This window comes from Pelodiscus sinensis, chromosome W (assembly GCF_052426305.1).
Source record: "Pelodiscus sinensis isolate ZL-2025 chromosome W, ASM5242630v1, whole genome shotgun sequence".
In the NCBI taxonomy this organism is placed as follows: Eukaryota; Metazoa; Chordata; order Testudines; family Trionychidae; genus Pelodiscus; species Pelodiscus sinensis.
The window spans coordinates 7,381,115-7,393,248 of NC_143084.1; the positions used below are offsets into that span (position 1 = coordinate 7,381,115).

The window sequence follows — 12,134 nt, forward strand, 5'->3', positions numbered from 1 at the left end:
ACCCGGCTTCCCGGATCCGCTGCGCCACTGCCCGCGGCCGCTCCCCTGTTGCATATCTGGCCGCCCGGAACCTCTGCCTATACGTCTCGGGCGAAATACCAAGTTGGTCGAGAATCGCCTCCTTGACCTTGTAGTAGCACAGCGAGTCCCGGTCGGACAAACTCCGGTAGGCGAGTTGGGCCGGACCGGACAGGTAAGGGGCGAGTATAGTAGCCCAGTGTTCTTGGGGCCAACGGGCTGCCGTGGCCACTCGTTCGAAAGTTACCAAGAATGCCTCGGCGTCGTCCTTGGCCCCCAGTTTGGTGAGCCTGATGGGGAGTCGCGCTGGGCCCACCGTCTCCTCCTCTTCTTCATTGGTGGGTCCGACCAGTCCTGTCCCGTCCTTCAGCTCCCTCACCAGCTGCTTCTGCTGCTCTCTAAACTCGGAGGTTAGTTGTCGCAACGCCTCCGTTTGTTGTCTCTGGAGCTGGCGCTGGCTATCCACCAGCCATTCTACAATTTTGTCGGCATCCATGGTGCCGTGTCCTATTTGAGATGGCAGTTAGGATAGAGTGGTCATCCGCCAGTGAAAACGAAAGGCAAAACAAACCACCGCCCTCGCACCCTCGGTTTCAGGGGCGCAAAATTGCCCACATTCTCCACCACGTGTCACGGGGCGCGACCCCAGTCCGCCGCCCCCGCTGTCTTGTTTACAGTCAGGTAGTGCCCAAAGCACCGCTTGCTCGCACACCTCCTTGGCGGAGTGGGGGGTCCGGGCCCGCCCTCACTCCGGACCCCGACCCAGGGCCCTGACACCGAGAGCGTGCCTCTCGGTGGTAGCAGGGGGGTAGCACCCCAAACGCACCTGCTCCCGGGATACACGACCCGCCCTGGGTCCTACTCCACTCCGCCGGCCGCTGCCCCGCTTACCGGGTTGCTCCGCTTCCTGCCTTCCCGTCCGGGACCGCTCCGCTCGGGGCTCCTCTGCCCGTGGCTCGCCTTTCCTCCTCCTGGCTTCCCCCCTTGCCGCTCTGGTCCCGGCCCTTTTCTGCTCCTCTCCACTTCCGGGTTCCCCCCTCCCCCTCCGTTGTCGCGCTCGTGACGTCACCCGCCACGCTCCCGGGCGCGCCGTGATGACGCGCCACGGCCTCCCCGTCCCTGTTCCCTGCGTCCTCCGGCGCTGAGGCGTCTGCGTCCCTCTCTCCCGCGGCCCCCGCTGCCGCTCGCGAGTGGCGGGGCGGTTCTGCCCCGTCACAGTCTCCCAGATATGGCCAAGCCATTCCAACTCTATGTGATAGAACATGCAGGTCAAGCGAAAGGAGTTCTAACCCAGAAAGTGGGACCGTACTCACGCCCCTGCGGATATCTCTCCAAAAGACTGGATGCTGTTGCTAGAGGACTTCCAAGCTGTCTAAGATGCTTAGTGGCAGCTGCCACACTCCTGCAAGATGCAAAGAAACTCACGTATGGAGCCAGGACTACCATCTATACCACACATGGAATCAAGACCCTCCTGAGAGATACCAGCCTTAAATGGATGACCAGTGCAAGACTCACAAAATACCAGCTTCTGCTGTTAGAAGATCCAGATGTGGACCTGGAGGCAGTGGTCGGATTAAACCCAGCTACTCTGCTGCCGGAGCCCCACATGGACCCTCGCCCAGTATGCCATGACTGTACCACCTTGCTGCAGTATACATGGGCTGCCAGGCCCGATCTCAAAGAAGTTCCTTTGAAAAATGCAGACTATGAATGGTTTACTGACGGCAGTTCCTTTGTGGAAGAAGGGGAACGAAAAGCAGGGTATGCAATTGTCAATCAGCATGATACGGTAGAGGCCCAACTACTGCCCTGCGGAACATCAGCTCAGTTAGCTGAAATAATAGCCATTACCCGAGCATGTGAATTGGCAGAAGGAAAAAGACTGAGCCTTTGGACTGATTCTAAATACGGGTACCTCACCGTACATTCACATGCAGGGTTGTATAAAGAAAAAGGAATGATAGACTCTCGAGGAAAACCTATTAAATATCAAGGAGAAATACAGGCCTTACTGAAATCTGTCTTAAAGCCAAAGGAATTGGCGGTAATGCACTGCAAAGGACACCAGAAAGGATCAGCCTTTGAAGCCGAGGGAAACCGAAAAGCAGATGTCGCCGCAAAACAAGCGGCCCGTGCCCCTATCATAAACTGCTCACTGACGGTAGACCCTACTAATATGAAAATCTCCCCACAAGCCTACAGTCTAGAAGACCGCAATATGGCTACAGCTATTGGGGCACAAGAAAATCAAGAGGGGATATGGACACTGCCTAATGACCGAAGTGTAGTGCCAACCCATGAACTCTTACCCATGGTGCAAGCTCTACATGAAGGAACCCATATGGGAGCCGAGGCCATGTACCAGACTTTTAGGAAGGTTGTCTATGCCCCATATCTGGCTAATGCAACCAGAACAGTAGCCAGGCGGTGCATCCAATGTGCGAAGGTCAATCCCAGGACAGGAAGGATCGGGGCACCAGGACAGGTTGCAGTAGGAGCGGGACCCATGGACATCCTGCAAATAGACTATACAGACATGACTAGGTGTGGACCCTATAGATATCTCTTAGTAGTGATTTGTACCCTCACAGGGTGGATTGAAGCTTTTCCTACTAAATCAGAAGGATCTAATGGGGTTGTTAAATACCTCCTTAATCATCACCTCCCCACACATGGGCTACCCATACAAATAAACTCAGACAATGGGGGGCATTTGTTAACCAAGCAGTCCACAAGGTAGCACAAGGGCTAGGCATACAGTGGAAATTACACGCTGCATGGAGGCCACAGTCTTCGGGAAAAGTGGAGAGGGCCAACAGGACCCTCAAGGCCACTCTAATCAAAATTATGGATGAGGCACAGCTAAATTGGGTTACGGCTCTGCCATATGCATTGTGCAAGATCAGGAACACCCCCAAAGGTACCACTGGTTTGACCCCATTTGAACTAATGTAGGGAAGGCCCTCCCCTATAACGCGAGAACTGTTAAGAGAACCGTCAGGTCAACCCCCCAGCATAGAGGTATGGGCAAAGCTCTTGCACCGACTCAGGAGGCAGTTGCAACAGACTGTGCCCTTTGTGGTAATGGAACCAGTGCATGAGTTTGAGCCTGGAGACTGGGTATGGGTTAAATGGTGGAAACCTGACCCTCTAACAGTGAAATGGGAAGGGCCTAGACAAGTTCTTTTGGTCACACCTACCGCTCTAAAATGTCATGGTATCAAAGCTTGGGTCCACTACAGCAGGGTCAAAGCAGGGACCGCCCCGAGACCTGGAAAGCTAGAGCAGTAGGACCTTTGAAACTCAAGATCAGCAAAAGCCCTGCCGCACCTAACCAGGACTAGGTGCCCAGCGCATGGCTCAAGATTAGTCAAAACTACCCCCTGTTGCACCCCACCGGGAGTGGGTGCTCAACGCACGGGAGAAGATTTCAAGACATCAAGCCCCTACTGAGGTCTACCTGAAATAGCCTCTCCCCGTACGGGCCACCTAACACCACATGGACCAGGAAGATTGGATAATTGACAACAATGCAGTAAATGCCTATATAAACTTTATAATTGCCCCCACTGCACAAAGGCGGTGGACTCTGGTGATTTAAGGCATCCAAAATTGTGGTCATTACTCCTACAAAATTAAGCAGTGTATAGTAGGAGAAATTCCCCAATTCCTTTTTCTACGAAAGTTATTGCAAACTCGTAGGCGGAATAAGAAGCACAAACCGCGGTACTTAATTAGGATCGTTAATAACCAATACCAGGCTTATCATGTCTCAACAGAGGATGAAGAAATTAATTACAACCCAGATCTCTCAAAGGACACTGAGTTCTGCAGTGCCATGGCCTCGCAAAACAATTCACAACCTAACAATGTCCCCTGCGAGAGATGTTCAAACTTACACGACGGGTCCAGTGAGGAGAGTGACCTATATGTTTCCTCTGATGATGACAATGATACCCCTGATATTTCTGCCCCTTAAAGTTGTAAGCACCCAACCCATAGATTCCCCTAGCTGTACCCCTTGTATCCAAACCACCAGACACGGCACTCGAGTGCAGCAAACTTTGTTTTATACAAAACCCTATAAATGTACAAAAAAAATTACACAATGTACCTATAACTCAACCCAATATTCTATCTGTGATGGCAAAACCTGTTTTGACCCTCAGCCACCGGCCACCAGAACAATTGTCAAACTAAAGGTCGGAGGGTCATCAGGAAATGTTTTAGCAATTACTCCAGTGCCAGCAACGGGGCCAATATCTCTCTTATTTGACGCATGTTCGGCTATGCACACATCTATAATCCCATGCAGTACCTTAAGCTGGGAACGATACTACATGCATTCCCCTAAATACATGGGATACCAAGGGTTCAATAGAGACTGTAATAGTGTAGCCGATTTCTTCCTAAGTTACTGGTCGTGCGTCGCCTGGGGAACCTGGCAACAGCCAGGTCAAACAGCCGATCTTCGACCCGGGGTCACACGATTAAATTGCCAAACAAAAACCTGTACTCCACTCAATTTTACTATCAAAGACCCCCGCAATTGGCCATACTTTAACCGACAGTTCGGCCTTCGAATAGACAGTCCAGGAGTAGACCCCGGAACCCTGTTATGGATCGAAAAAGTAGAAGAAACAATTATAGGTACGCAGCATAAACATTTCGCTGAATTTTGGGAGGAAGTAAACAAGAGTCCATGGGATGACATCCCTAAAAGTACGAAGAATTTATTTATAGAATTAGCAGAACAGGTGGCGGTATCATTAAATATAAGCAATTGTTTTGTCTGTGGAGGCACTAACATAGGAGATCAATGGCCATGGGTTGCAGAGGAGTGGGATAGCACATACAATATCAGTTATGACCAAATGCAGTATCCACCCCATACAGATGCCGTATGGTGGACATTACACACTAACCTAGTAGGAAACAATTGTATTCAAGTACCTCAGGCGCCCAACCACACCCATCATATTGGAGACGCAAACTGCTTAGCTATCCGCATTCACAATGGCAGCACAATTTCCAACTGGAGTGCAAACAATACCACTTTTCCTAACAACCCATGGGCCATGCTGCCACCTCAAATGCAGGCATTCTGGGACAACGGTACTTATCCACCGCAAGGCCGAGCTCCCAATGGATTATACTGGATATGTGGTACCATAGCATATTCTCAACTACCACCTCATTGGTGGGGAACATGTTACCTCGGGACCATTCGTCCTGCATTCTTCCTCATGCCCCTAGAGATTGGCCAACAACTCGGCCAACGCGTATACACTAGAGAAAAACGGAAAATAAAAATAGGAACTTGGAAAGACAATGAATGGCCCCCCGAGCGTATAATCCAATACTACGATCCAGCATCATGGGCACAGGATGGCAGTTATGGATACCGCACCCCTATTTATATGCTTAACCGAATTATCCGCTTACAAGCAGTTGTTGAACTCATAACCAATGAAACTGCTCAAGCTTTAAATTTATTGGCAAAACAACAAACTACAGGCAGTCCCCGGGTTACGTACAAGATAGGGACTGTAGGTTTGTTCTTAAGTTGAATCTGTATGTAAGTCGGAACTGGTGTCCAGATTCAGACACTGCTGAAACTGACCGCCAGTTCTGACTTACATACAGAATCAACTTAAGAACCCCAGGCGTCCCCAAGTCAGCTGCTGCTGAAACTGATCAGCAGCTGATTCCAGGAAGCCCGGGGCAGAGCAACTCTGCCTGGGGCTTCCTGTAGTCAGCGCTGGTCAGTTTCAGCAGAAGCTGACTTGGGGACGCCTGGGGCAGAGCAGCTGGGGTGCTGCCGTTGGTCCAGTAGTGCCCAGAGCGGGCGCTGCAGGACCAATCGGCAGCGCCCCAGCTGCTCTGCCCCAGAGTCCAAAACAAAAGCCTGGTCTGCTGGGGGGGGGGGGGGGGAGAGCACACTAGCTGCGCCCCCCCCCCCCCCCAGCAGACCAGGGACACGGGGAGCAGAGCCGCAGCGGCAGCGGGGTGCCGCGCCTCTGAGGCTTTGCTCTGGCAAAGCCTCAGAGGCGAGGGACCCCGCCGCGGCTGCCGCTTCAGTCTGGGTGCCTGTGGTCTGCTGGGGATGGTCCCCAGCAGACCACAGGCTCCCCGACTGAAGCCGCAGCCGCGGGGGGGTCCCGCGCCTCTGAGGCTTTGCCAGAGCAAAGCCTCAGAGGCGCGGGGAACCGCCGCTGCTGCCGCTTCAGTCTGGGTGCCTGTGGTCTGCTGGGGACGGTCCCCAGCAGACCACAGGCTCCCCGACTGAAGCCGCAGCCGCGGGGGGGTCCCGCGCCTCTGAGGCTTTGCCAGAGCAAAGCCTCAGAGGCGCGGGGAACCGCCGCTGCTGCCGCTTCAGTCTGGGTGCCTGTGGTCTGCTGGGGACGGTCCCCAGCAGACCACAGGCTCCCCGACTGAAGCCGCAGCCGCGGGGGGGTCCCGCGCCTCTGAGGCTTTGCCAGAGCAAAGCCTCAGAGGCGCGGGGAACCGCCGCTGCTGCCGCTTCAGTCTGGGTGCCTGTGGTCTGCTGGGGACGGTCCCCAGCAGACCACAGGCTCCCCGACTGAAGCCGCAGCCGCGGGGGGGTCCCGCGCCTCTGAGGCTTTGCTCTGGCAAAGCCTCAGAAGCGTGGGAACCCGCCCGGTGCCCCTGGTCTGCTGGAGACGGTCTCCAGCAGACCAGGGGCACCGGAGCAGCTTACGAACGGGGCTTTCTCGCCCCGACCTCCGGGGCGAGAAAGCCCCGTTCGTAAGTGCGGATCCGACATAAGTCGGATCTGCGTAAGTCGGGGACTGCCTGTATGTTTAAAAACGCAATTTACCAGAACCGCTTAGGTCTGGACTATCTGTTAGCCAATGAAGGAGGGCTATGTAAAAAATTCAACTTATCTAATTGCTGCCTTGAAATTGGGGATACACAAAATGCAATAGCGGAAATCACACAAAAAATGCAAAACTTAGCCCACGTGCCAGTCCAAACATGGACAGGCCTTGACACCTCCTGGCTTACCTCTTGGCTACCAAGTATGGGGTGGGTCAAGGCCATACTTGGATGGCTAGTGTTTATAGGAATTTTAGTCTGCATATTGCCCTGCCTTATTCCTTTGTTCATTGCATGCGTACGGCGAATGGTGTCCCAAATTGTATCCCAACAAACAAGTCCTCACATAATGGCACTCTATACCAGACTGCCCTTAAAGGATGAAGAAGAGCCTGACAAGTAAGGCTCTTGAGGGGGGAATGTAGTGGAATTTGCCCCTTGCCCGAAAAAGATAAGGAACTAGCCTAACAGCAATTAGGGGCCCACTAGCCTGTGAGCAAGAATGAAGCTGTATTTCACATTTTCTAACTTGTGACAGGCACAAGCAGGCAGAGTAAAACCGCACATAGGCATAAGATAAGAGTACCCCTCCCCAACTACTGGAATGTCAATCGTGAACGTTAGAAATAATGTATTGCTGTGCTTTAACCAATGAAATGTAAAAGCCAATCAAACTGTTATTCATGTATCCGATAAAAGGCTATGCACAGAGCGGCACGGGGTCGCTCCTCGCTATTTTTTTGCTGTAAAGCTCGAGGGGACGACCATCAGCGCTAATTAATAAAAGTCTGGTAAATCCTCCTTCAGGCATCCGTGTCATTCTGTTACACCGGTTTGAGTCTGGTACGGTTACATCCTGAGGTCTCTTTCAGCTCTATGATTGTAAATAGAGACTACTAACTCTCTCTACGCCTAGGGCTGTGTCTAGACTGCAGGGTTTTTTCAAAAAAAGTAGCCTTTTTTTGAAAAAACTTCACCTGCGTCTAGACTACAGCCGCGTTCTTTAGAAATTAAATCGAAAGAATGTGGCTTTTCTTTTGATGGCCGTACTCCTCATTTCACGAGGAAGAATGCCTTTTTTTGAAAGTGCTCTTTCGAAAAAAGGCGTCCTTGAATGCCAACAGGGCTTTTTTGAAGGAAAGCATCCAGACTGCCCGGGTGCTCTCTTTCGAAAAAGTGGCTCACTTTTTGCCAAAGAAGAGGTTGCAGTCTAGATGCTCTTTTTTGAAAGAAGCTTTTTCGAAAGTATTTTTAGAAAAAGCCTCTTTCGAAAGAGGCTTGCAGTCTAGACATAGCCTAGGAGTGCCACAGTTTGCCCCCCCCCCCCGTTCCCGAGGGCTCATGGGAGTTGCAGTCTCTAGGGCTAGGGGGCAGCACAAAGGATCCTCCCAGTAACAGTCAGAGGTTCCTTTAGTAAGGAGATTACATTAACAATAAAAATAAGCTTGTGTGGAAACTAAGCACTCGCTCTGCCTAATAAATCCCCATCAGAGTGCTTGCACATGGGCCTTAATCATACCCCCTTCCGCACAGTATGGGTAGCGAGGGAGCGTCAGCTTCCATTGCAGGGGTGGTCGGTGATAGTGCCTGAGTAGTCCTCACAATTTGTCAAACCGTCCGTTGATTATGGGTAGGTCTATAAAAATCGGGCCCAGGCCGCGATTTTCTTTTGAAGCTCAATGTAAGGAGGTGACAAATCGCCATACCGTGGAAGACTGTGCTTTTAAGTCCGGCATTACAGCTGTGTTCCCGGGCCTGCCGAGTAAGCCGCGCCTGCGCGGTGGCTATTAAAGCGGCGAGGAGTAAGCGCCAGAAAGCTCTATTTCCTGTGGTTGAGATGAAGCACGGGAGTTGAGCAAATCGGGAGAGGGCGCTCGAATAAAATAGAGAAGGGGGGGAGTAGTGGTGGTAGAGTGATGTGAGCAAGTGGGAGGGAGGGAGGGAGGGAGCCAGCCAGCCAGCCATGTGTGGAGAGAGCGGCACGGGACGTCTCTAAGACGCGGGGGGCGGGGCGGGTAAGATAGAAGCTGGTTGCCAGAGCTAAGGAACGCCGTAGGCAGTGGCAAGGCCTTGTGAGTTAGCTGAGCGCTGTGGAGGGGACCTCGCTTTCCGCATAGTGAGTACCTCCTTTATCTGGGGTTGGGGGGTCTGGTTGCTAGCTGAGACGTTACTTGTGTCCGTGCTTCAGCGTTCCCCGCTCAACACTGGCGTGTTGGTGTTTGGGCCTAGTAGGACAGAGAGGCCCTCATTTTTCTTTTTTCTGGGCTAGGGCCTCCATGCAGACCTATTGCTGCGTGGGCAGGTGGCGAGGGGTTGGCACCTGCACGGGGTGGGGAGATGCTCTGGTTTTACTAGCCGTGAGACTGGGAGGTGTTCTCTGCATTGGCCATTGTGCCTTGGTTTGCCAACAGTCCCTTATTCCAGTCTTCATTTTTTCACTTCTATACAAGAAGGTTAGGAGCTGCCAAGTGCAGCAAAAACAGCCCGAAATACCTGTGCTGAATGTAGGTGCTATTAACAATAATCATTATGGTCCTATTGGGAGGAGAGATGGGTGGGGTGTTAAAGAACTGGTATTTTTTTAAATAGTGTTGGCAACTCGGGGTTTGCTCTGCAAGCCATGGCTTGAGGGATGAGGCCCTTCCATGGTCCACATGTGATTGGGTACTGTCCTGTACTGTACAAAATGGGGTGCAAGTGACTGTCAGAGCCAGGATGCGTGGGTCCCTAGGACTGCCCACCTGGGGTGGGGGGGCTTCCTATCCAGTCTCTTTCATAAACTTCCCTTCTGTACTCTGGTTCTGCCCCTGTGATAATCTTTGTTGCTCTAAAGCCATTTAAGAGCTGTGTCAGAACTACAGGGAAGTCCAAGCACCTAAGATAAATGGAAATATTTATTCTAGAGATGTTAGAATTAAGCTTTTTTTATTGCTAGTTAGTTTGGGTACATAACCAAAATGTCAAACAGTGGAAATATCTGTTATGGAATGTAATTAAGTGTTAAGTTGGTGACAGGGTTCCAAGGTGTAGACCATAAAATCTTCAACTGTACTGTCTTATTAACATAGTTCTGTTTTTTTAATCAGGTCAATAGTCAAGGCTTTCAAGTAGACATGGATAATAGAGGGGCTATAGCAGAAGTTGAAAATGGTGACACTTCCCTTGACTTGAACAGACTAACATTAAAATCTCATCGTTACACAAAAGTAAGCTAACTCACTCTTAAAACTGTGAATTGAGTGTTTATGAAACCAACTTAGAGCTGGATTAAAATGGAAACAGTATCAATTTTTAGAAAAAAATAGCCTACTTTCCTCTTAGGCTTTGTCTATGGTAGATTTGAAGATGTGATATTGGTGTATCAGGGGTGGCCAACCTGTTACAGACAGGCCCAGGGAGCCGGGGGCCCTTTGTAGGGGCATGGAGGTGGCTTTGTGGACTGCGGGGTATGCTTTGTGAGCCACGTTTTCTGTGGTGAAGAGCCGCATGCAGCTCGTGAGCTGCGGGTTGGCTGCCCCTGGTGTGTATATTAGCTAGCATCTTTTTAAAGGCCTAGTGTAGCAAGGGAGACAGCATCACCTCACTGTAGCATTAGTGTGGTCACATGCTAAACTGATTGAATTTGATGCCTATGTTTGTCTTCTGCTAGACTTGTAAATGTGTTGGCAAACGTGATGAGTAACCTGTGATGTCTTAAATTCTAGTCTGGTCAAGTTCTAAATAAGCTAATCCATGAAAGAGTCCTAGGAGGAAGGATAGGTTAGTCTCCTTGGAATGTTCAGTTATAGTGTGTATAGCTGTATCAAATATGGCTTGTAAATATGTATACTATACTCCAATGCCTTGTGCAGTGAATGCAGTTTCAGAACTTATGAAGTGAGTTGCGTTGTGAAGCATGGGAAAGCTAAGGCCCTCCATAAGACGATAACCGATTTAGAATTGGAAGAAACTTTCAAGTATTGACATAAGCTTTATAGTTCTTGCCATGTTATCAGTTCATGCACTTAAACTATTCAGTTCTTGTATATTAGAGATAAGATGGTATCTCACTTTGTTAATATTGCTATTCTGGGTTTTCAGCACTGCTGAAAGCTTTCAGGGTGGACTGACTTTAAACTTTTTAATCACCCCCAAAAAAAAAACCCCAGCCTTTTTGAGAAGGTGATTTAAATAAGACTGACTGCTTAGAGTGCACTTAATTTTGGAGTAGTCCCCATTAAACTCTAGCACGTTTTGTCAAAAAAAAAAAAAAAGAATCCGTCTCCCTTGGGAAAGTTGAATTATGCTGAAGTAAAATAGGGAATAGACTTAAGGCATCACCATTACAGTCTGTGGTCATGATGTTCTAAAATAAGGGGGCATGTATTATGTGTAATAAAATAAGACAATGACACTCATTGGCAATTGGAAACTCTAGATTTCTCCTACTGCTGCTTTCTGTACTCTATACTTGGGTGATAGATTCTAAACCTAGCTAACTAAATGAGCACTAAGGATTAGCTGAAATGTTTCTAGCAACACCTGACAGCAAACAGTTTGGGAATTTACTTGTCAGATCACACTTGCACTAAAAGGCATAATCTTGAAGAAACGATGCATTGCAAAGTTTATTAAAGTTACTAACCAGTTGATCCACTCAGCCATATCCATCTCATTTGCTCCCAATAAATAGTTTTTCTTGCATTTCATTCTTGTAACTAGGCCCTGTATCCTCTTGCAGTGTTTACACTTGTACTCTTTTTACCCAGGGAATTAATTTCTTCAGAATATTCCCAGATAAGGTGTCTCATGTCCAGAAGCCAGGACAGTTTTTCTTGTGACAAGTGTAGGGGGAATATAGAAAGCTCTGTGTCGAATATCTTCCCTTTTTCCTGCCAGTCCACTCCACTGTTCCTTTCTATGCTGCCTCCATCCTTTCCTGCATTTTGTCTGTCTGAAGATCATGTCTTCACTAACTCCTCTGCCATGCTTGGCCAAGGTACACCACAAGCACAGAACAAAAACAATCCTATACATATTGTCTGTCTCTGCACATGTTACTTTTTAGTCTGCTGAGAAACAAATTGAAAGCCCAGAACTTTCAAGAAGCAATTGCTAGTAGTTAGTCTGGACCAGGCATGTCCAAAGTCCGGCCCGCGGGCCAATTGCGGCCCGTGTTCCGGTTTAATACGGCCCCCAGGTAATTTGGCAATATCTATCTTTTATGGCCCCCAACAAATCCATATGTATTGAGATGAATACATTGTAAAATCTCAGTTAATGTCAGTTGGTCT

At 49.7% G+C, this 12,134-nt stretch overlaps 2 protein-coding genes across 3 annotated transcripts in view; both read left to right on the plus strand.

Annotated features, from left to right (window-relative positions):
- Window positions 1–534: 534 nt before the first annotated feature.
- Window positions 535–3,153, plus strand: LOC149520839 (uncharacterized). The gene is made up of 2 exons (XM_089775083.1): window positions 535–578; window positions 1,237–3,153. The coding sequence occupies exons 1-2, from the start codon at window positions 535–537 to the stop codon at window positions 2,759–2,761; spliced, it is 1,569 nt and encodes a 522-aa protein (XP_089631209.1). The 3' UTR covers window positions 2,762–3,153.
- A 5,660-nt stretch (window positions 3,154–8,813) lies between these two features.
- Window positions 8,814–12,134, plus strand: part of LOC102450726 (eukaryotic translation initiation factor 4E transporter-like) — a 59,972-nt gene continuing 56,651 nt past the window's right edge. The window contains exons 1-2 of one of the 2 annotated variants that reach the window (XM_089775055.1): window positions 8,814–8,977; window positions 9,948–10,067. In XM_089775055.1, the coding sequence (XP_089631181.1) occupies window positions 9,975–10,067 (93 nt within the window). In that variant the 5' untranslated portion in view covers window positions 8,814–8,977; window positions 9,948–9,974. The remainder of the gene's footprint in view (window positions 8,978–9,947; window positions 10,068–12,134) is intronic. The other variant, XM_089775054.1, reaches the window with a different exon arrangement.